General features: G+C 33.6%; 5 protein-coding genes across 5 annotated transcripts; 4 read left to right on the forward strand and 1 right to left on the reverse strand.

Moving 5' to 3' along the window:
• The first annotated feature begins 2,843 nt into the window (after nucleotides 1-2,843).
• Nucleotides 2,844-3,883, forward strand: LOC122593317 (auxin-induced protein 22D-like). Its single transcript, XM_043765710.1, has 2 exons — nucleotides 2,844-3,146; nucleotides 3,257-3,883. The coding sequence occupies exons 1-2, from the start codon at nucleotides 2,968-2,970 to the stop codon at nucleotides 3,630-3,632; spliced, it is 555 nt and encodes a 184-aa protein (XP_043621645.1). The 5' UTR covers nucleotides 2,844-2,967; the 3' UTR covers nucleotides 3,633-3,883.
• Nucleotides 3,884-7,520: 3,637 nt separating this feature from the next.
• Nucleotides 7,521-10,481, reverse strand: LOC122593731 (sec-independent protein translocase protein TatB). The gene is made up of 7 exons (XM_043766176.1): nucleotides 10,285-10,481; nucleotides 9,899-10,020; nucleotides 9,344-9,479; nucleotides 9,183-9,253; nucleotides 8,901-9,102; nucleotides 8,561-8,677; nucleotides 7,521-7,892 (listed from the first exon to the last, which is right to left on the reverse strand). The coding sequence occupies exons 1-6, from the start codon at nucleotides 10,343-10,345 to the stop codon at nucleotides 8,568-8,570; spliced, it is 702 nt and encodes a 233-aa protein (XP_043622111.1). The 5' UTR covers nucleotides 10,346-10,481; the 3' UTR covers nucleotides 7,521-7,892; nucleotides 8,561-8,567.
• Nucleotides 10,482-11,578: 1,097 nt separating this feature from the next.
• Nucleotides 11,579-13,331, forward strand: LOC122592087 (3-ketoacyl-CoA synthase 20-like). Its single transcript, XM_043764294.1, has 2 exons — nucleotides 11,579-12,172; nucleotides 12,277-13,331. Exons 1-2 carry the CDS (start codon nucleotides 11,579-11,581, stop codon nucleotides 13,072-13,074), a joined length of 1,392 nt encoding a protein of 463 aa, XP_043620229.1. The 3' UTR covers nucleotides 13,075-13,331.
• A 1,372-nt stretch (nucleotides 13,332-14,703) lies between these two features.
• On the forward strand, nucleotides 14,704-16,450 carry LOC122594500 (3-ketoacyl-CoA synthase 11-like). The gene is made up of 2 exons (XM_043766947.1): nucleotides 14,704-15,309; nucleotides 15,653-16,450. Exons 1-2 carry the CDS (start codon nucleotides 14,704-14,706, stop codon nucleotides 16,448-16,450), a joined length of 1,404 nt encoding a protein of 467 aa, XP_043622882.1.
• A 2,623-nt stretch (nucleotides 16,451-19,073) lies between these two features.
• Nucleotides 19,074-21,383, forward strand: LOC122592088 (3-ketoacyl-CoA synthase 2-like). Its single transcript, XM_043764295.1, has 2 exons — nucleotides 19,074-19,616; nucleotides 20,534-21,383. Exons 1-2 carry the CDS (start codon nucleotides 19,074-19,076, stop codon nucleotides 21,332-21,334), a joined length of 1,344 nt encoding a protein of 447 aa, XP_043620230.1. The 3' UTR covers nucleotides 21,335-21,383.
• Nucleotides 21,384-21,628: the final 245 nt, after the last annotated feature.

Here is a 21,628-nt window from a genome sequence, read left to right on the forward strand (position 1 = left end):
ACGTGCGGCGTGTGGACCACATATACATCACCCTTCAACACTTATCGTCAAGTAAGCTGTACGGATTTTATCAAGTTCAATGCATAAATCTATAAGATGAACTCCAATATACAATGCTCTAGAATTGGACCGGCGTTGAGTTGGTGGTAGGAGCAGTTTAAGATCCAACCAATTCAGCAAACCAAACCCTAAATATTAATTATTTTTTTAAAAAATGAAACGGTTTGTTTAAAGTGGTGTGATTGGGGTATTAAATGGACCGTATCAAAAGAAAGGATGAAAATACCTATCACGTGTTTGACACATGATTTCCTTTAAACGGATGTTATGGCCTTATGGGTTAAGTCCATAACCACTAACAGAGACAATAAAATTGGATTAAAACCGTAATGAAACGAAAATTAAGGATCAAATTTGCAAGTAGTCAGCAACAAAAACGGAAATTGTACGAATCTATCTTTTCCTCACTTAAAAGTCTTCATTGTATAGCATTTACTACGGAGTATCACCGTTTGATAACACACAGTATTAGGTTTCTTATTTTCATGCACATAATCTAAAAGTTCTGAATGTATAACATAATTAACATGTATCAAAAAGTTTTGATAGGTTTAATTCTAAGCCACATCACCAACCTTTATAATTCGACACGTCTACAAATTTTCAAAAAGAAACACACACCATCAAACATGAATTTGAGCATGCCAAAACGACCCCATGGTCACACTCACATGTAATGTACCGCGTTACAGATAATCCAAACACATACGCTGGTCCCACCAATCTAATAATCCACACATGGGCACTGTCTCTATCACCCGACACTACCCTGGTCCAGCGTCACATGGAATTTTTCCCTCTGTTCATGGGACCAAAATCTCACGGTCCAGATACAACTCCGTGTCAACGTTGTAAAACAAATATTGACCGTCGATGTGAAGGACCACACGGTGTACCATAACTAACGGTGGGGTTGTGTCCCCTTTGTATTAAACGGTGACGTTAACGTGCCGCTCGTGTGACCAACATTTATAGCTGTGGTTGTATGACAAGGTGTCCCCTTTTCTAACACCCGGCTAATATATCCATACGCGCTCCAAAGTCAAACATTTTGTCTCTAACTTTTTACAGAATTTTGGATTTGCAATATGTATTTTAGATGCACTTTTTGTTTAAAAAATCCTATACTAGATATATGATTCTTTATTCAAATATTTGTGGTGTAAGCTAGCACAACATTTCTGTGATTAATTATCTTCAAATTAACTTTTTCCTGACTATCAGAAATTGCATCTATCGGCCGGATTTGATAAAATGCTAACTAAAATATGTGTGTATTATGTTTGTTTATGCACTCAAAGACTAGTATAGAGTTTTTAATGAATAGGTTTAAAATTTGGTAAAATCATAGGCCGGGATAGATATCTTAAATTGAATGGTATAGGTTCTTTAACAATTAACATACATTGTTTTTAGCTTAAAAATTAAAACAATATCTGGTTATTTAGATTATTAGAAAATGAAACTCACATGTAACTATCTTTATGAAAAATATTGTTGTATTCTCTTTTATATATATATATATATATGATTGGAATTTTGTTATACAACATTTCAATATTTCATTTGATGTCATTCTTGATATATGATATATCATACGTGTGCAGTGTGGATAATGGATAGCAAGATTTGTAAGCGTACGTTTTTCTAAATAAAATCATTAGTCTTCTTCGTAAGCTTAAAAATAATTAACGACACTAATTTATTGAATGTGGTACGTACATCTCGATGAGGTTTCCTAGTAAATGATGTTTGAGTTGTTGCAAATTAAAGTAGGTTAGTGGCCTAGTGGGTGTAGCACTAGATATAATTAAGATTACAAGGTAATTAACCAAAAACTTGGTTAATTAATACTCCGTATATTGGAGTGTAAGTCCAACATATTAGCATGATACGGGCATGCATGCGGGATCGATGCGGCCATAATCTAGATCGTTGTGACGACATATATATAGTCACAGGTCGACGACGGACCCAAATTTTTTAAAAATGGGGTGCAAATTTAATCAAATTTATACTCATTGGGTTTGATTTCAGCCTTTCGGGTTTATGGATTAAAATGGATAACCAAATTTCGTACTACGTACACTTAGATATATGTTTTAACAGTACGTTTAAACTTAAATTTGAAATCAAGTAATGTTAACAAAACTCATAATTAATTCTTAAAGCATACAAATTAAAAGCCGTAGCCTGTGTGAAAAAGTTAATTCCTTGTTACGAACACCACACCCAGCCACCTTAATTTGAATATATGCATGTATCTTTAGAAACAGTAGTACTACTATTTTTATAAAAACCTTTGCCTTTTAGTTTTCACTTATTTTAGTTCAAGGTTGCAAAAGTCATATTAAACATTCATACGTCATTAATTTGATTAAAGAGTTGATCGAGAGTATTTGAGTCTATACATACGGGAGAATACATGGAGGATAAAGTGGTCAAAGTGAAAAGCATTAATAATACTCAGTTGACTCGACACCCTACCTTATAACAAATAATCATGAAATACTAATTCGGGGAGTTATTTTAAGGGACTCAACCTACCTCCAATATAATATACATTAAGAGTATTATTTTTTCATAAAATTCTATTTCTATATTTAAAAAAGGTAATAATAAAAAAAAAGAAAAAATCATGTAGATAAGAGAGCGCGTGAACGTTCGCGAGTGGGGCAACGAGCGATTTCATCTTAATAATGAAGTTCATGCACATACAAAAAGCAATGAACCTACATGCACTCCCAACTACAATCTTATATATATACCACAACTCCTACAAACCAAAATCACTACAAAAAAAAAACAACCAAATATCTCTCTCACATACATTAACTTGCCGGAAAATCAGGAAACTCGCCGGAGATATTATATATTTGAAAGAAGCATTTATATCAAACTTTTATAATGGATCTTAACTACAAAGCAACCGAGCTAAGATTAGCCTTGCCCGGAACCGACGACTTATTGCCGGAGGTCAACCCTCCGTCGACGACTTCTTCTCATGTCAAAAGTAGTAACAAAAGGTGTTCACCTGAAATTGGCCCGAATGAATCCAAAGATACAAGATCCGACCCTCCATCAAAGTAAGTCACATAATAAATTATTCAATCATTATAATACATAATGTTGTTATTTTAATATATATACATGCATGAATTAAAACTTATGAAAACTTGTTAAATAAATATTTCAGGGCACAAGTAGTGGGGTGGCCACCGGTGAGATCTTACCGGAAAAGTGTACTACAAGTGAAGAAAGTGGATTCGGATATGGGATCCGGAATGTATGTAAAAGTGAGCATGAATGGAGCTCCATTCCTAAGAAAGATTGACTTGAAAATGTACAAAGGCTATAAGGAGTTGATGAAAGGTTTGGAAGAGATGTTTTTGTGCATTATAGGGTTGTACATTGAGGAAGAAATGTACAATGGATCAAAGCATGTAGTAACTTATGAAGACAAAGATGGAGATTGGATGCTTGTTGGAGATGTACCATGGGAAATGTTTGCTACTTCTTGTAAAAGATTAAAAATCATGAAAGGACATGAAGCTAGAGGGTTGGATTTATAGTTTTTTTTCTTCTTCTTTTATATATACTTATATATAGATCTATGTAAATTCAAACTTTTCATGAAAATGTTAGTTAAGATGAGGTGAAAATTAAGTTTTATATATCCATGATGATGTGTAGTTTTTCATTGTCTTGCTAGATAAACATATACTAGATAGAGGAGTTGTTTTTTTGAAGGAAAATATAACAAATATATGTATGTATGTTCATGTAATTAATGTTAGTTTTGGTCGCATTCTATTTTGCATAAGTTTGGTGTTTAATTAATTTCTTTGGTTTGATTCAAGCGATATGGTTTTTTTTTTTTTTTTTTTTTTTTTTGTGTATTACCATGGATTCGCTTTGATATATATATATGTTTAGCTTATACATCATTTGTGAGTATGAAATAAATGATGATTAAAATAAATCTAATAAGATTATAATATTTTTTGTATTAATAAGTCAAAAGTAAAAGTTTAATTCTAAGACACATGTTGATCAAGGATTCACTACAACAAAAATTTCATTTATTCACTTACAGTAAAGAAATGTGAAAAAATTTCTTAATATAATCACACTTAAAAATGTTTAAAAAATATACACATGTAAAAGTATGAAAAAATTTGAAAAATTATAATTGTCACATTTATATATGTGGAAAGAAAAATTTCACACATAAAAGTGTAAACACATATCAAACATATTCACACTTAAAAGTGTGAAAATAAATTGTACGAATAACACTTAATTTTTTCACACCTTTCCTGTGTGAAAAAAATTGGTATTACAAATTAATCCTTACACTTCTAAGTGTGAATAATTGATATATACTTTTATATACTTAGAAGTGTGAACTTTTTTTTCCCACGCATATAAGTGTGAAAAATTTATGATTTTTTAAATTTATTCACACTTTTAAATATGAATACTTTTTTAAAAATTTTCAAGTGTGAATAAATAACATTTTTGTTGTACTAATTACGCCACATGTCGTTACAAAAACATTTCAATCCTGTTTTAGTTTATTGGGATGGATACCTTCTCAAGACCTTTCTTTTTGTTTTTTCAATCAGTCGATCTACGTATGTGGGCTGATGGCGATCCGGAAATTTATGTTAGGTTGTAATGTATATAATTTTGTATGGATGCGTAGTCTTTTTTAGAAGAATTTGAGTTTCATTTTGTAGTGATTTTCGGGTTCGGGTTTTATTGATAAAGTTGTACTTTTACTTTTCTAATCATTTTAAAAGTTAAAACATTTACAATTGAACAATAATTAATAATACGAAATGGAATAGTTTTTTTTTGTTTGAAAAGTAACGAAATGGAATAGTTGATTTTAATTTACAACTTCACATGAATTAAAATTACAATATTACATATTTGATAGAGATTATAAAAACTACTAGTGCTAAAATACTTGTAATTGAAAATGAATTATTTATACATGAATAATATTGCGGATAAAATATACTTATATGCTTAAAAAGTAACTTTTTAATTTTATACTCCCTCCGTTTCATTTTAATTGTCCTATTTTGGCTGGTCAAGTTTTTTTCTTTCGACTTTGACCGTAAATATCTTTCTTTGTGTTATATATTAGTTGATAAAAATTATATAAATAAAAAATACATTTAAAACTTTATCTATTCATATATGTTATATAACACAAACAATAATATTTACGGTCAAAGTTGAAAAAAACTCAAAAAGTCAAAATAAGACAATTATTATGGGACAAAAAGAGTATCATCTAATACTGAATTTCCTTCTCATATACATACATCTAAGCTTAAGTCCACACATCTTTTGCCTTAGCTTTACAACTTTATATTATATCATCATCATATTTTCCTATATATGTTTTTCTCCACAGCTTTTAACACTTCAAAAAAAGGGTTTTTGGGACAGGTTGATGTTTTAAAGTGTCCCACATGCATCTTTCAAAATTAATGAGGACAAGATAAACGGACATAATTCATTCGATCTCTGAACAATAAACATGCAATTACTTGTCCTAGCAAATGTTTCGATTGATAAATACTAAACTTGATGAAAAAGTGTAAACTATAAATTAAATTATGTTAATTTTGTAATATAAATAAAACAATTGGTTGAAATCAACGATTATGGACCAATTTAATTATTCATCTGCGAAAGTACTTATTATTTATAATCCCCTATAAAGAGGATTGAGTTTAAGAAATTCAGCATAATTTTTGTTCCCAAAATATCCCCACTTTATTTCTAAAGTTTCAAACTTACTCTTTCACACAAAAAAAAACCTACACATCCTAGAAATACATATCCACACAAACAAAAAACTCACCGGTATCTTTCTTTATTTTTTTACTGATGCCGTCGGAGCCGGAATCAAATCCCCACCGGTGTCTTTTTTTGTTTTGTTTTTCTTTCATGTTTTGTATGTGATCACCGTAAAGCCGCCGCAACGCGCGAGCACCGAGCTAATCATTTAAACAAGGAAGGTTGAAGACATTATTAATCTAAAGCCATCGGTAGGTGATTATAAAATAGTACGAAAGAGAGAGGAAACATGAAACTAATGATTAATCATTGTGTTTATATGCTTCTTGATTTTAGGGAACCCAAACATTGACCTAACTATATGATTGATTTGGTTGCATTTTAAAAAGACTAAACCAAACAAAATACTAATCGATATGTTGTTAATATAATGACCTATATATGTAGCTGACTTTGTTAAGGTTTTTTCTTATAGTAATTTTTATAATAATTGAAATTAGAATAAAATACGTGAATGGTTTAAGGCCTGAACAAGGTTGGGGAACGTATAAAGCACTGTTAATTAAGGAGTTGTTTAATCAGTTAGGTAATTTTCTTGATAAAAGCTTTTGTTTTTTTGGTAAAATTCAGAAATTTAATCCATGTAGTTTTTAGGTGTAATTTTTTTTATTTTATTTTAAACAACATTCTATTCTACTTCTACTACTAAATTACACAGAAGCCAAAACTCTCGAATTATTTGAGATAGTTTAAGAGTAAAATATAAATGTTGTTCAATTAAAAGTTAAGGAATGAAGTATACAGTTTATTTGAAATTTGATAATGAACATACACTTGCCCCGACGGCCGGGTGTAGGTCACGCGCTTAAGCGCCATCCATTTTGGATATTGATATGAAAAAGATAAATAATGTTATTAATTTTAAAGAAGTAATATATTATTATAACTAATAAAATATGAAAAAGAAAACAAAAGGATTCTATGAGACGAAACGTTACCATTGCTTGGAATTGTAAGAACACCAACCATAGTTGGTGGTTTTTTGAATAGTATCTATTTAAGGGGCAAAGGTGTAGTGTTAATCTTGTGGTAAATTGACAAGTTTTGGCAACTTTTCAGCCAATAAGAGCATGCCACGTGTCCAAGTGATTTTTTTGTCAAAAACTAATAAAATCTTGCCAATTCACATGCTATAATGCCAATTTGGCAAACCTAGTCAAATTTTTCTTTTTCACAAAAAACAAAAAATAAACGGTCACTTTCATACACTCCCAACGTTCATTTTTATCGGCCAAAGCTAGCCGATCTTGCTTGCCAAAACTTGCCGATTCACGTGCTATAGTGTTGCCAATGTGCCGATTTAGCTAATGGTTTTTGCCGACTATAGAGTGGAGTGGTAATAAAATAATGGAGGTTTTTAGGCCTATTTAGCATTAAATCATTACCCCCTACTATAATTAAGCAAAAGTAAGTGTGGGTCATTGAAATTGTATATCATTTTCCTAACTTGTTATTTGGTTACAGAAGTCATCTGTTTGATATGGATAACAACTAAAAAGAAGTAGTTGCGTGGTTTGCTCAGCCACAATCAGTTGTAGAACAGCCAGATACCAATAATTAGGCGTAGGAATTAGGCGTAGTTAAAAAGGAGAATCATATGTTTAAAATACTGTAATAACATTTCAGTTTACAACATGTCTCCATCTGATTAGATACTTCGCGGTTGGCGACAACAATTTTGTTTCTAGGAGGCTAAATGACAATTACGTACTATCAGGTAACATTTTAACTCCCAGAACTACTTGTAACACTCTACAAATTTTTATTGCCTTAAAATAAGTCATTACAAAATTGTTGCCCTGGTTAGGTCGTCTTTGCTCTAACAATATCTGCTACTTCCGTACAAGAAACTTGAAGAGTACAGTTATCAGACATATCTGCATTTAAAAACTTATGCACCATCTTCATTGTTTCAAAGGGATTGTTATTACTTCGATGGTAAGATGCATAACCTGCATAAACAGAATGATCTCAAAGTTAGTTTCCTAAATCTATATGAATTTAAAGGGAGGTAAAACCCATCAATATTTTCAACAAAGATTATGGCTCATTTTTGTAACCATTTTTCGGATTAAAAAAAAACTGACCCGTTACCCAACCCGCTTGACAAGTCACTTTTCACGTCTACTTTCCGAGACATTTATGTAGAACAATAAACATGCCTATATAGTTACTAACAACAAACCTTCGAATTTGGGTCTCCAAATAGCATTTTTTTTAACATTTACAAATTATCAAAATAGTTCTAAAATAACGACATGTTTGACAAATTTTCCTAGAAGGGATATTGCAGTTCCTTTATGGGACAAAACAAGTAGCAATGTAGCATAGATGGATATTCCAATACCATTTTAGAAACATAAAAGCTCCGAACACTAGCTATTGGTCAAATGGTAGTTAATCAACTCAAACTAGTAAACAAATTAAACACATAACAGACGATTGTCCAATTGATTGATCACCAGAGATGAGTATATCCCCAATGAGAAATCCACTTATGATTAAGTCACATAAAACCCCATTCCACTTCTCAGTTATGCTAAAAGGTTTAAGAGAATAATTTCTAAACCAATATAGATAAGAGAAAATGGTATAAAAATGGATGGAACTGAACATATACCTTCTTTCTATTCACGTATATTCAGATTCTGGGGTTGTGAAAAAAACTCTTTTGCATTTCTCGCTACCTCTGCCTCTAGAATGGACTCTAGCATGACGTCAGACCCGTTTGCATCAGCTGGCATTGACAATTTATACAGATATTATTATTTCATGCGCATCCACCAAATAACATTACATATGAATAATCAAACCAGAAGGTTAAAATGTGCCACAAGTTGGATGAAAGAGGTAGTGTCAGTAACAGCTACATGATTGAATATGAGAAAATATTGTTTCACAGATATAAAAAGAGTGGAAGTGACTATATTGCAGGGCGAAAGAAATAGAACGGTAATCACCCTTGCGATTAGGCAACAATCCTGTTTCTTGGGCTGATACTGGAAGTACAGTAAGGCCCGAATCATCTGTACACTGAGTCAAAACTTCATTGCTTGTACAATCAGAATGCAAAGCAGCAGACTCAGCCAACCTTGAGTAAGCAGTAGCTTGACTGTGCATATCAGACGAGGGTGAGCCTGCTGAGGTATTTATACTATAAACCTGGATCACAAATTTACCAAATCAATCAACGTTTATTTTCTCAGACCTTGTGATTGGAATTTAAATTTTAGGCTTTTAACCTTAGAGACAGAGGTTGGCACTGACGGGGTTGGCGGTGCATCATCACTAGGCTTTTCAAGATCCGAACTCCCTAAATATAGGAGAACGTATATCATATCAGAGATCATGACAAATATAGATATCCAGAAAGTCTTTAGAAAAAGATATTAGATGGTGAAACCATTTGCGTCGGGGTTCTGGGTAATGTTATCCACTAGCCTCCTAGTCATTGGACCCGGATTCACAAAGGAAATTGTCCGGATTTCATGACGTATAGCTTCAAGTTGAGCTATAGTATCTTGAAGTTCCTTATGCACCTAAATCAAGAAAACCAAAACAAAAAAAGCCTAATTAAAAAAAACACTAACTAATCTTCACAAGAGTTTCAAATGAATATAGGTCAATCGGAAGACATAACATATTTATAAAATGGATTCTCATGGGGGTGTTTAGATTAGCTCATTTTGTGTAGCTTATCAACTAGAGCTTATGGGCTTATTGGCTCATAACGGATCCTATTGGCTACTTGATTTTCGTCAAGCGTATAAGCCTAAAACACTAATACAATTACTATCTTGAGTTCATATTTACATATACATACAATGCTACAAACATAGCAGGATTTGGTAACATCCTAGTACCCTGCAAAACTAACAAACCGACATACAAACATTTAACTTATTTATGGTCCAACATCTCCAAAATATAACATTTCAGCATTAGAACAGAATTTAACCTGTTTAGCTTGAGACTGCTGCATGACATTATCGAACTGTCCACGTGCCATTTGAACGTATCCAATAGACCGGCCGGCTAACTTCCCAGCTACTCGTGCTATACGAGGAAGATCTTTCGGACCTACTCACCAAATCAAAGTCTTTTATTCTTACCAATCAAAATGATAAAAAACAAATACGCTAAAAAAACACAAAACCTAGGAGAAGTATAAAATGTTAATAATCAAAGCACAGTTACATGAATAATTAATAAGGTTTATAAATAAATAATAGAAAGATTGTTTAATGGACGTATAATAATATAATAATAATGATTAATATTTGATTTATAAATAATTATGAATAAATTGAAAGAATATTGGAGAAAAACAGAGATATTGGATACCGATAAGAGCTGCGGTGGCTCCGATGATAAGAAAAAGCTCTCCGTACGAAAGACCTAACATCGATTTTAATTGAAACTATAATGTATTAATATGATTATGATGAGAGTTGGCTTTTGCTCCGCCGCCGCAAGTGGTGGTAGATGGTGTCACGGCCACCGGAAGAGGATATTACTTTGAAATATTAACCGTTCCCCCCCTTGTACTATTACAAGTTATCCTTAAAGGTAAAAATAAGCTTACCCCTATAAACATCTTTAAAATTACTAGTATAAATTTACTTAATATTTTTTTTTCTCAAATTAATCACGAGATATTGTGATAGTCAATGTTATATTTAAAGAAAATTCAAATTTTTTGTTTTATTTTACTAGAACTTTTTTTTTTTGTCCATTTCATATCATTAATTTTTTTTTTAAACATTCAGTCGGGATACAACATCAGAAAATTTCATCATATAATGATAAATTTTGCATACAACGAAATGTTTCACTTGAATGGGTAAATTTTATTTATGAGATCATTTATTTATATTATTATAACTAAGTTTTTTGCTAAAAATAATATAAACACCGTTGATGATCAAAATATAAAGGGAAATATGAGTCCACGCGCGTCTAGTCTAATATGAAAGTTGCTACTTGCTAGGAATCCTCTTAAATCAAGCATTATAAGATAGATAGAGTTATGTCTTAAATATACGAGCATAGTGCCCTAGGGGTATTTTGAGAAAAAAAAAAGTGCTGAATTTTAAGAAATCCAATACTTTTTATAAGGGATTATAGATATCATTCATTCTTAGTGATCAAGACATATAACTAACGTACGGTTGGATAACACCACTTGTAACAATTGTTGCAAAACCCAAATTTTTGGGATGCTGAAGTGTAGTGCCAAACTAGGAAAGTTTTAATACTGTGATAGTGTACTCGAATGGTATTGGACTTTTAGATAGAACTTACTTATCGAAATCGTTTGGTATTTGAACCTTAGATAGAACTCACTTCTCGAAATCTTTGGTACACTATTTGACTTTTAGATAGCTCACTTCAAATGGTTAGTGATTAGGTAAGTCAAGCCTATAAACAACAGCCTCTCATCTTGTGTGCTGTGATGAGGGACTTCTGTGCACCTTAGACAGCTACCAGACTACAAGTAATTCATCCGTAATAGGTAATCACGTCTCAAGGATTGATCAGTTAAAAAGCCGTACAAAAAAATCTTGCCTCCAACATAAGATGTAACAGATTTTAACAGGAAGACAATAGATCTTTAAAAAGATTCCACACCATAAAGATGTTCCTTTATCTCCCGGTATTTTTTACTAATTACCCTATCTTAAATTCCAAGACAGAATATATATTCTTATTGCTACTCATCAGTCTTGTTCTTCTAATATGTATTGTTATAACGAAAACAAGTTCACCCAAAATTTACTTAATAGATTTTGCCTGCTACAAGCCGCCAACTTCTCAAATGTGCTCGAAAGAGTTTGTTCTGAATCATGTTACAAGACACAACAAACATATCTCAAAGGAGATGTTAGATTTCATTAAGAAGGCTTTTGAAAGATGTGGCCTTGGTGACTCCACTTACTTGTCCGAGATCTTTTTTGAGCAAAGTTATAAACCGTCCTTGAAAGATGCGACAAGGGAGGTCGAGATGGCCATCTTTGGTTCTGTAGACATGCTTATGGCAAAAACTGGCATTAGATGTGAGGATATCGGGATCCTGGTTGTGAACTGTTGTATTTATAACACAATGCCGTCTCTTTCTGGTATGATAGTAAATCGGTATAGGCTTAGAGATAACACCATCACCTACAATCTTTCTGGGATGGGATGCAGTGCAGGACTCCTGGCAATCGGACTTGCTAAACAACTCCTACAGGTTAGATACATCTGACTTTTTTTCCGAATTGGTGTTTATTTATGAAACTTTTTTAAGTTGTATTTTAGTTATAGCAAATTAATAAAACTGCTTAATTTTCACAGGTGCACCAAAACTCATACGCATTGATAGTAAGTACAGAAAGCCTTACAGAAAACTACTACCTCGGATTAGATCGTTCTAAGCAATTTATCAACTTCCTGTTCCGAGTTGGAGGTGCTGCAATTCTACTTTCCAACCACCCTTCCGATTATAAAATATCTAAATACCAACTTCTTCATGAAATACACACTAACACATCATGTTCAGATCGTTCCTACAACTGTATTCTTCGAGAAGAAGATGCAGCTGGAATAGTCGGTGTCACCATCAACAAAGACCTACTCGCTGCTGCCATCGCCACCATCAAACCAAACGTAACCACCGTAGGATACTTAATACTTCCAGTAAAAGAAAAACTCTTTTACTTAGTTACTTACATAACAAGGATACTGATTCCGTTGGTGAAAATATCACAGTATATACCGAATTATAGCACCAGCGTCGATCATTTCCTTCCTCACGTTGGTGGTAAGCCGGTGCTCGATGAGCTGCAAAAAACTCTCGGGTTTTCCGAGGAAGACATGGAAGCATCAAGAATGACATTGTACAGGTATGGAAACACCTCCAGTAGCTCCATATGGTATGAGCTGGCTTACGTGGAGGCAAAGGGTTGGGTCAAGAAAGGGAACCGGGTTTGGCAGATCGCCTTTGGGTCAGGTTTCAAATGTAACAGTGTTATCTGGCAGGCAACTAAGACCGTTGATCATGATGACCATAATCCTTGGACGGACGAGATTGATCAATTCCCCGTATCGCGCAAGGACATGGAACCATTTCCAGTTTATTTCAAACCTTCCTAGTAATACTAGCTTATCGTTCCTAAAACAATTGGATATCTTATTATTATTCATGTTAGCCCTGTACAATAATGGCTTGTTAGGCCCAGTTCGAATCCAGTTAGTATGGCTTAGCTCATGTTTGTTTGTTTTTGTTTGTCCAGGTAATTTGGTAGTCCTGGTCTCTAGTTTTCTTTTTTCTTTCTTTGAATGGCAAAGTTTTACATTATCTGTAGTATTACTTCTAAAACTACCCTAAATAAGCTTACATTCAGTACCAATAACAGGGATTGAGCCCTAGATTCTCCTATCGGGTCTCTAGGTTAGTTCCTGATATTTGTGCTGAATGTGCGTGGAGTCACCGGAATTGTACCAAGAGTTTGTTTCTTCCTGTTGTGATTTCAGGCTTGAATCCTTTGATTATTATTTGTTAGTATACTAAAAATATGTTTCCACTTAAAACATTGTTTACCAATTAACTTAGTTTCTAAAAAGGACAACACTAGTTATCAGATTAAAGAGATCCACCGTACATACCATTACAGATAATAAAGTTACCTGACCTAAGTACAATGTTGTTTCAAATCTATAAATGTGGCTGTGTGCTTTTGATTGAGCCAAATCAGGTTTGGTTTCATCTCCAACGGGCAAGAACAATGACAATAAAAAAGATAAGCCCAAAAGAAAATGGGTGAAACGGGTCAAAATCAACCCGAATGTGAAAATTTGATGTATAGAACCTGCTGAACAATTTCTTTTAAATATTTGTATTCTCATTGTTACAGTTTTCAGAGTTATGGCTGCTTTTTGGAACGCATCGTGGTTTGTATATATATAAAATGGACCATATACAACTACATCCATGCCCTAATGTCTATCTGCAAGTCGTAGTCTAGAAAGACATGGACCGGAACAAATATAGTTTAGCAAATGCCATCGCTTTTTGACCCATCTCATTCATGGTACGTATAATATGTTACCAGGGTCAAGTTGATATAGAAAGTTGATGATGAAACAAGCTTACTAAATGACCACGAATAATAGCTACCCAAACTAAACGGCTTACTCTGTAAAATAGTATAAGCTTTCCAACTGACATCCTTGTTGGTCGGTATCTCTCATAAAATGAATGAATGTAAACGTTGTTTGTCACAATTAGACAGCACATCGGATATGTGCTACATGTAGTGCTTCCCATGTGTGATCGAAATGCTGACATTGCATATGTTCAACGTAGGATTATTTTGGTATTGTGATATAAATTAGATTCTGAATTGTTGGCATTGCAGTTTTCGTATACAAGACAAAACTGATCTTGGAATTGGATACTACAAAGGGTAAGTGGTTAGGCAAGGAAGCCTACAATTGATTTCTAATTTTTCTCCGAAAGGTAAGTAAGCCAACCATTGAGACTTAATTAAGAGTCTCTTCTTTGTTGTCTAATAAGGGAGCTCTGCACGTCTTAGATATTTACTAAAGGCACTAAATATGGCAAATCATAAATCCATAAAGCTAATTAGCCTCAACTCTAAGATTAATTAACTTGTCAGATCTGTTAGAAAGCCCCCATAAAAGCTCACTTCCAACATAACAAGATTAAGTGATGTCTAAGAGGAAATCAGCTTATCTTTGAAAAAGGTTCAAACCACAACGATGTTCCTAATCACCTTGGATGTAAAGTATCTCCGGATATTTCTAACTCACCCTGTCTTTAATTCCATACCGAAAAGTATCTTTTTATTCCTACTCATGTGTCTGATCATGTTATGCATTGTCATGACCAAGAAAACCTCATCCAATGTTTACTTGATAGATTTTGCCTGTTACAAGCCTCCGACTTCTCAAGGATGCTCAAAGGAGCATGTTCTGAAGCATGTAATCAATCACAACGGACATTTCTCCGACGAGATGCTGGATTTTATGAAGAAGGGTTTTGAAAGATGTGGCCTTGGTGACTCAACTTATTTGTCCGAGACCTATTTTGAGCAATGTTACAAACCATTATTGAAAGATTCCATAAGGGAGGTCGAGATGGCTATCTTTGGCTCGGTAGACAAGCTTTTAGCAAAAACAGGAGTAAGAAGTGAGGATATTGGGATCCTGGTTGTGAATTGTTGTATTTATAACATTGTTCCGTCTCTTTCTAGCATAATAATAAACCGATATAAGCTTAGAGATAACACGGTCACCTACAACCTCTCTGGGATGGGATGCAGTGCAGGACTTTTGGCAATCATCCTTGCTAAACATCTCCTTCAGGTAATTACATATGTTAACTTTCTTCTAATACATGTTCAGTAACATGCTTTTGTCCTCTACTATCTTGCTTAGTACTTCATCCGTCCCATTTTAAATGTCTAAGCTTGACTTATGAAGGCTTTTTCGTTCAACTTTGACCGTAAATATTTTTGTTTGTATTACATATTAGTTGATGAAAGTTATATCAATAAAAAGTACGTTTAAAACAACAATCCATTCATAAATTTTATATCAAGTTTTATGCAAGAAAAACAAAAATGTTTACGGTCAAAGTTAAAAGAAAAAGACTCAAAAAGTCAAACTAAGACCATTAAAACTGGACGGATATATTGTTGACATGCAGGTGCACCACAACTCATACGCATTGATAGTAAGTACAGAGAGTATAACCGAAAATATGTACTTAGGAGAAGATCGTTCCAAGCACCTTACAAACTTTGTGTTTCGTGTTGGAGGTGCCGCGATCCTCCTCTCTAACCGCTCTTCCGATCATAATATATCTAAATACAAGCTTCTTCACGATATACATACCAACACATCAAGTTCGGATCGATCTTACAACTGTATCCTCCGTGAAGAAGATAACGCTGGAATTGTTGGCGTCACCATCAACAGTGACCTAATCGTAGCCGCCATTGCCACCATCAAACCTAATGTAACCAAAGTAGGATACCTAGTCCTTCCAATAAAAGAAAAACTATTTTATGTAGTAACTTACATCACAAGGAAACTAATTCCATCAATCAACGTTTACATACCGAATTACAGTACATCCATCGACCATTTCCTTCCTCACGTCGGTGGTAAGCCAGTGCTCGATGATTTACAGAAAACGCTTGGGTTTTCCGACGAGACCATGGAAGCATCGAGAATGACATTGTACAGGTTTGGTAACACATCCAGTAGCTCAATATGGTATGAGTTGGCTTATGTAGAGGCAAAAGGTCGGGTTAAGAAAGGAAACCGGGTTTGGCAAATGGCATTTGGGTCGGGTTTTAAGTGTAATAGTGTTATTTGGCACGCAATGAAGACCGTTGATCATGATGATGAGCTTAATCCTTGGACAGATGAGATTGATAGATTTCCAGTAACGTTAATGGATAACAATCCACTTCCCATGTACTTCGAACCTTCCCAGTAAAACTAAACTACTTCATGTGTCATGTGTGTACTATATATCTATACTCCGTATATAAATACCAAAATAACTTTCAATATTTATGTAGCACCATGTTTACTAAACAAAGAGAACTTATAACAGATCTGCATCAGTTAAGCACCATTAATCAACTTCAACCATAGGGGTATCGACATCAATTCACTTGGATCGTTTAACTGCCGGTATCAACCTCGGCCATAAACTGGATTATTAGCTAATTTGGTAAACATGTAGAACTAAGAAAGTAAGAAATTATATACAGTAAACGGGTTTGTTCATGCATTATAAAAGGATGGGAAATGATATAGCTACAACAAAATTTAGAAATCTACATCCTTTAGTTGTATTATGTGCTTTAAAATCTATACTTTAGTTGTGATGGTTAAATTATGTTGGATGAATATCTATGGATACTCAACCAGTCAACCTTCTAGTTTTGGTTTGGATCTTAAATGAACCAGCCCTTTATTGGGCCCGAGGCGTTGCCCCTGTTTTTTAGCTCAATAAGTCAATATTGTTGTTTAATCGCTAATCTTCTCCGATTATTTTTTTAAAGAATTTTTGAGTCCCTTTATTTTTCAATCATCTAAGATTTTTAGTCCATTTGATATTTTAATAAATTTAAAGTCCATTTACAATGACTTTATGATGCACCGAAACTCCAAACAGGTAGTCATACCCGTTTCAGAAACTTCATGGATACGAAACACGTGTGAAACGTTTCCGTGAATTTTTCATATATAAGCATTTCTTTGAAGTTTTCATAATGTTTCTAATTAATATTAGGATTTTAATGGATTTTTTTTAATTCCAAAACTGACTGCCATATTGCAATTGTACATATCCCCAAACCCAAATAAACTATATTATATACAATTTGATCAACATTAGATTCTTTCTATTCCAAAAACCAATTACTAAACACTAAACATTCGATAAACGATCACTGATCAAACATATATCTTATCTTAATACATACTATAAGACAGTTAAACTAATGACTTATTAGCCAATCACGTCGCTCAATTTCATCAAATTGACTATCGCTGATGTAATCATTTTTTTTTTTAACATATTATTAAATTCAATTTTTAGAATAGTCGATCTCTAATTTAAATAAAAAGTGGAATTTATTTGGATAAATACTATCATTGAAAAAAGCTATATAATAGATTAATATTATTAAAAAATTAAAAAGGAACGAAAAACAAAACTAATTATCTACAACACAATAAGATATCTATTAATAAAAAATAATCACGTATACTTTTAGGCCCTTTCACAAAACTTCAAAATCCGTCATTGATATACTAAAAGTATTCATCATCCACTAAACTGTTAACTTGACGGGTTCAACCTTACGGTTGGTAATGAAACAAATCATAAGGCTATTTTGAGAGAGATTTAATCCTAAAATAAACCCTCATTCAATCTGTTGCCCCATTTGTCCGTGTGTGATGAAGGTGTGGAAAGTAGAAACAAGCTTTCAAAAACAGTGATTTTCATATCATCATGTTTTATGAACTGACTACACAAATCAGTAATGCATGATTGTCGCACATTCATTAAAAAAAATATACAAATATCAGTACTTTTGTAAAAAAGTCAAGAGTATTGCAATCCAACTAGACCTTTTCTATTTCAATAACTTTTTCTCATCTTTTATTAAAAAAAACATGTAGCAATTTCTAAAATAAAACATCATTGGGGATGATCTACCAAACATGATCCGAAGGATCTATATAATTTGTCATCTGGAATACACAAATGTAAATTTACACCAATTAAATTAGCACGAGGTGGGTCTACCAAATGTTAGGTCATCGATGCCATATATGGTACACCGAATATATAGATAGCATGCATGACACATCAAATTAACTAGATTTTATCATGGTCTAGACGACACCACAACAGATACAAAAGAAATCGGGACTATGCCAAGCTTAAGAGTTTTGATACAAGCATGTGCATTCAGCATTAAAATAAGGATTAAGATCATTTTAGATTAATCAACTACAAATTGTTGAATTTACTCCAATATTCACATTAAATTTAATAAATTCTTGGTATGATATTTAGATGTTCAAAAGAAAAAAAAAAAAGATAAAAACGAAACTTAGAAATATTCTTATTTATTAAAGAGAAATTTTCAACCGATGATATGAGAATTAATTAACCTATTTTCATCTTACATATTTTGACTTAAGTGTTACTTCATGCTTAAATTATTCACATAATATTTATTTAAAATAAAAAAAAAACGTTATTTAATTGATGACCATTAATTAGCTCATTTTTAGTTCAAAAATTTTACTTAAATAAACATTAGTCCTTTAATTTTAAATTTGAGATTGTGCTTAAATTTGTCCATCGTGTTAACACGGACATAAGCTAGTACATAACAAAACAAAATACTCGAATCATTTATAGTTATCTGAATATTTAAATGAGTAGAACTTATATATATATCCAAAAACTTCTAAATAGCTTTAAACAAGAAGGCAATTTTGAAAAGAATTTTCGAACCAAAACAATGTTCATCATCACTCCCGATTCAAAACATCTTCTATTCCTTACTCACAGTAGTATTCTAAATTCCAAGATGGAGTCTTTGTCGTTCTTAGTCTTAGTACTACTCATGTGTCTTCTATTGTTATCTTTCGTCAGGACCAGAAAACCTTCATGCAAAGTTTACTTAAAAGATTTTGCCTGTTACAAGCCTCCAACGTCTCAAAAATGCCCAAAAGAGCATTTTTACAAGTACATTATTGACAATGGTGATTTCTCAGAAGAGATGCAGGATTTCATTAGAAAAACTCTGGGAAGATCTGACCTTGGGGACTCAAGTTATTTGTCTGAGATCTTTTTCGAGAGAAGTTATAAACCGTTAATGAAAGATTCAAGAAGGGAAGTAGAAATGTCCATCTTTGGTTCTATAGACATGCTTATAGCAAAAACTGGTGTAAAATGTGAGGATATTGGAATCCTGATTGTGAATTGTTGTATTTATAACGCAGTGCCGTCTCTTTCTAGCACAATTGTAAACCGATATGAGCTTAGAGAAAACACAGTCATCTATAACCTTGCTGGGATGGGATGCAGTGCCGGACTTCTGGCAATTGGACTTGCTAAAAAGCTCCTCCAGGTTACATATGAATCTCAATTTTCTCCAAATAAGCATCAAATTTTGTAAATTTTTAGATTGTATATGGTACCACCAGACACAAAGTAGTACACGGCCTATAGTTGAGAAACAACCCAAACCTCGCTAGTGTCTTTAATACGCACACACAAGAGCTAGTAGTTCCTATAAATAGACGCCGACTTCAGGGTAAATTTCACACTGTTGCCTGTAGTTCAAAATTCTATACGAACTGTGCATGTAGTTCAATATTTTCTTTGGGGGCCTTACCATTAGATTCCTCGCAAGAGGATTGAGGCTTCCTATGACCCTACCCACTCAGTCGGGGTAAGGACCCAAAATAAAGCACACTAACTCCCAAGATTACCACAATAGTCATTACGCCTGGGTCATAAACTCAACACTCAAACTCCCATAGATTATAAGATTCACATACGTCTATTTCATGTTCTGTTTCGAACAGCATTGAGGTATTCATTAGTTATTTAGTTTAATCTAGCAAGTTGTTAGAGTAAAGTGTACAACAACTTGAGTGACTATGTGAAAGGTGTCGATATCCACTCGGCCTAACTAAGATTCAAAAACGTATAACTACTTCTGATCAATCCTATGTGTGTCGATTGCTATGATTATACTCCTTGATCTTTCCCTGTGGAACAATTTGTTACAAACTCTCCCACTTAAAGTCTTAAACATACTACCTCCTCAATTGGCCAACATACCGAGGAGTCGAGGACCGAACTCATTCACATCCTTTTGAGCATAGGGGACACGTTGTGAAATGCAAGGTCAAACTCATTAGGATCAATCTGCATAATAACTAATGTGCTTATGTGCATTACCAGGTATCAAGCAATCAAGCATTCATCCCAAAACTAAAAACAGAATTAATAGAGTGCTAATTTAATTTCTATTCACAGGTGCACCACAACTCATATGCATTGGTAGTGAGTACAGAGAGCGTTACAGAAAATTTGTACCTGGGAGAAGATCGCTCCAAACACATTACCAATTTTGTGTTCCGTGTTGGAGGTGTAGCAGTACTCCTCTCTAACCAGCACTCCGATCACAACAGTTCTAAATATGAACTTCTTCATGCAGTACGAACGAGCACATCAAACTTAGACCGATCCTACAATTGTATCTTTCGAGAAGAAGACAACGATGGAAGAGTCGGTGTCAACATCAGCAAAGACCTAATAGTATCCGCGATAGCCACCATCAAACCCCATGTAATAACTGTAGGTCGCCTAATCCTTCCTATTAAAGATAAACTACACTATCTAATAAACTACATTTCAAGAAAACTTATTCCGTTGGCGAACATCCAGCCATACATACCTAATTACAGCACTGCAGTTGATCACTTCCTTCCCCACGTAGGCGGTAAACCATTGCTTAATGATCTGCAGAAAACATTGGGATTTTCCAATCAAGTTATGGAAGCTTCGAGAATGACATTGTTTAGGTTCGGAAACACATCCAGCAGCTCAATATGGTATGCGCTGGCTTATGTGGAGGCAAAAGGTCGGGTTAAGAAAGGTAACCGGGTCTGGCAGATAGCATTCGGGGCAGGTTTTAAGTGTAATAGTGTTATTTGGCGTGCACTAGAAACCGTTGATCTTGATGATAAGAATCCTTGGACAGACGAGGTGGGTGAATTCCCGGTGATTTTAGGATACTGTGAACCAGCTCCTTTATTTTTCGAACAGTCCAAGTAAACTTAGTAGACTGTTTTCTAAATTTAAGTTGTTCCTACGCTTACTAATTTGAAACAACCTGGTGTAATTATTAGCTAAAGATGAACATAGCTCAAGAAAAGCATATAGTTGTAAATCTGTGATCTATCATTCACTTGTTAGTTGTTACCAGAGCAAGAATGATTTACAAACTCTATAAAACATCAAGTACAAGTTCTTCGTATCTACATTGGAATACATATCTTATGTGGGAAAATTCGATCTAGATCATTCCTCAAAGGTCTGGAGCCTTCATGATTTGTGTAGGTTCCAGTC

The sequence above is a fragment of the Erigeron canadensis genome, chromosome 3 (genome assembly GCF_010389155.1).
Source record: "Erigeron canadensis isolate Cc75 chromosome 3, C_canadensis_v1, whole genome shotgun sequence".
Taxonomy (NCBI): domain Eukaryota; kingdom Viridiplantae; phylum Streptophyta; class Magnoliopsida; order Asterales; family Asteraceae; genus Erigeron; species Erigeron canadensis.

Coding starts and splice junctions, on each gene's coding strand:
- LOC122594500 (XM_043766947.1), top strand. CDS start 14,704: ATGTTCCTAATCACCTTGGATGTAAAGTATCTCCGGATATTTCTAACT. Junction 15,310..15,652: donor TTGCTAAACATCTCCTTCAG/GTAATTACATAT, acceptor GTTGACATGCAG/GTGCACCACAACTCATACGC.
- LOC122593317 (XM_043765710.1), top strand. CDS start 2,968: ATGGATCTTAACTACAAAGCAACCGAGCTAAGATTAGCCTTGCCCGGA. Junction 3,147..3,256: donor AGATCCGACCCTCCATCAAA/GTAAGTCACATA, acceptor TAAATATTTCAG/GGCACAAGTAGTGGGGTGGC.
- LOC122592087 (XM_043764294.1), top strand. CDS start 11,579: ATGTTCCTTTATCTCCCGGTATTTTTTACTAATTACCCTATCTTAAAT. Junction 12,173..12,276: donor TTGCTAAACAACTCCTACAG/GTTAGATACATC, acceptor TAATTTTCACAG/GTGCACCAAAACTCATACGC.
- LOC122592088 (XM_043764295.1), top strand. CDS start 19,074: ATGGAGTCTTTGTCGTTCTTAGTCTTAGTACTACTCATGTGTCTTCTA. Junction 19,617..20,533: donor TTGCTAAAAAGCTCCTCCAG/GTTACATATGAA, acceptor TTCTATTCACAG/GTGCACCACAACTCATATGC.
- LOC122593731 (XM_043766176.1), bottom strand. CDS start 10,345: ATGTTAGGTCTTTCGTACGGAGAGCTTTTTCTTATCATCGGAGCCACC. Junction 9,254..9,343: donor CCAGAACCCCGACGCAAATG/GTTTCACCATCT, acceptor TCCTATATTTAG/GGAGTTCGGATCTTGAAAAG. Junction 8,678..8,900: donor ATTGTTGCCTAATCGCAAGG/GTGATTACCGTT, acceptor TGTCAATGCCAG/CTGATGCAAACGGGTCTGAC.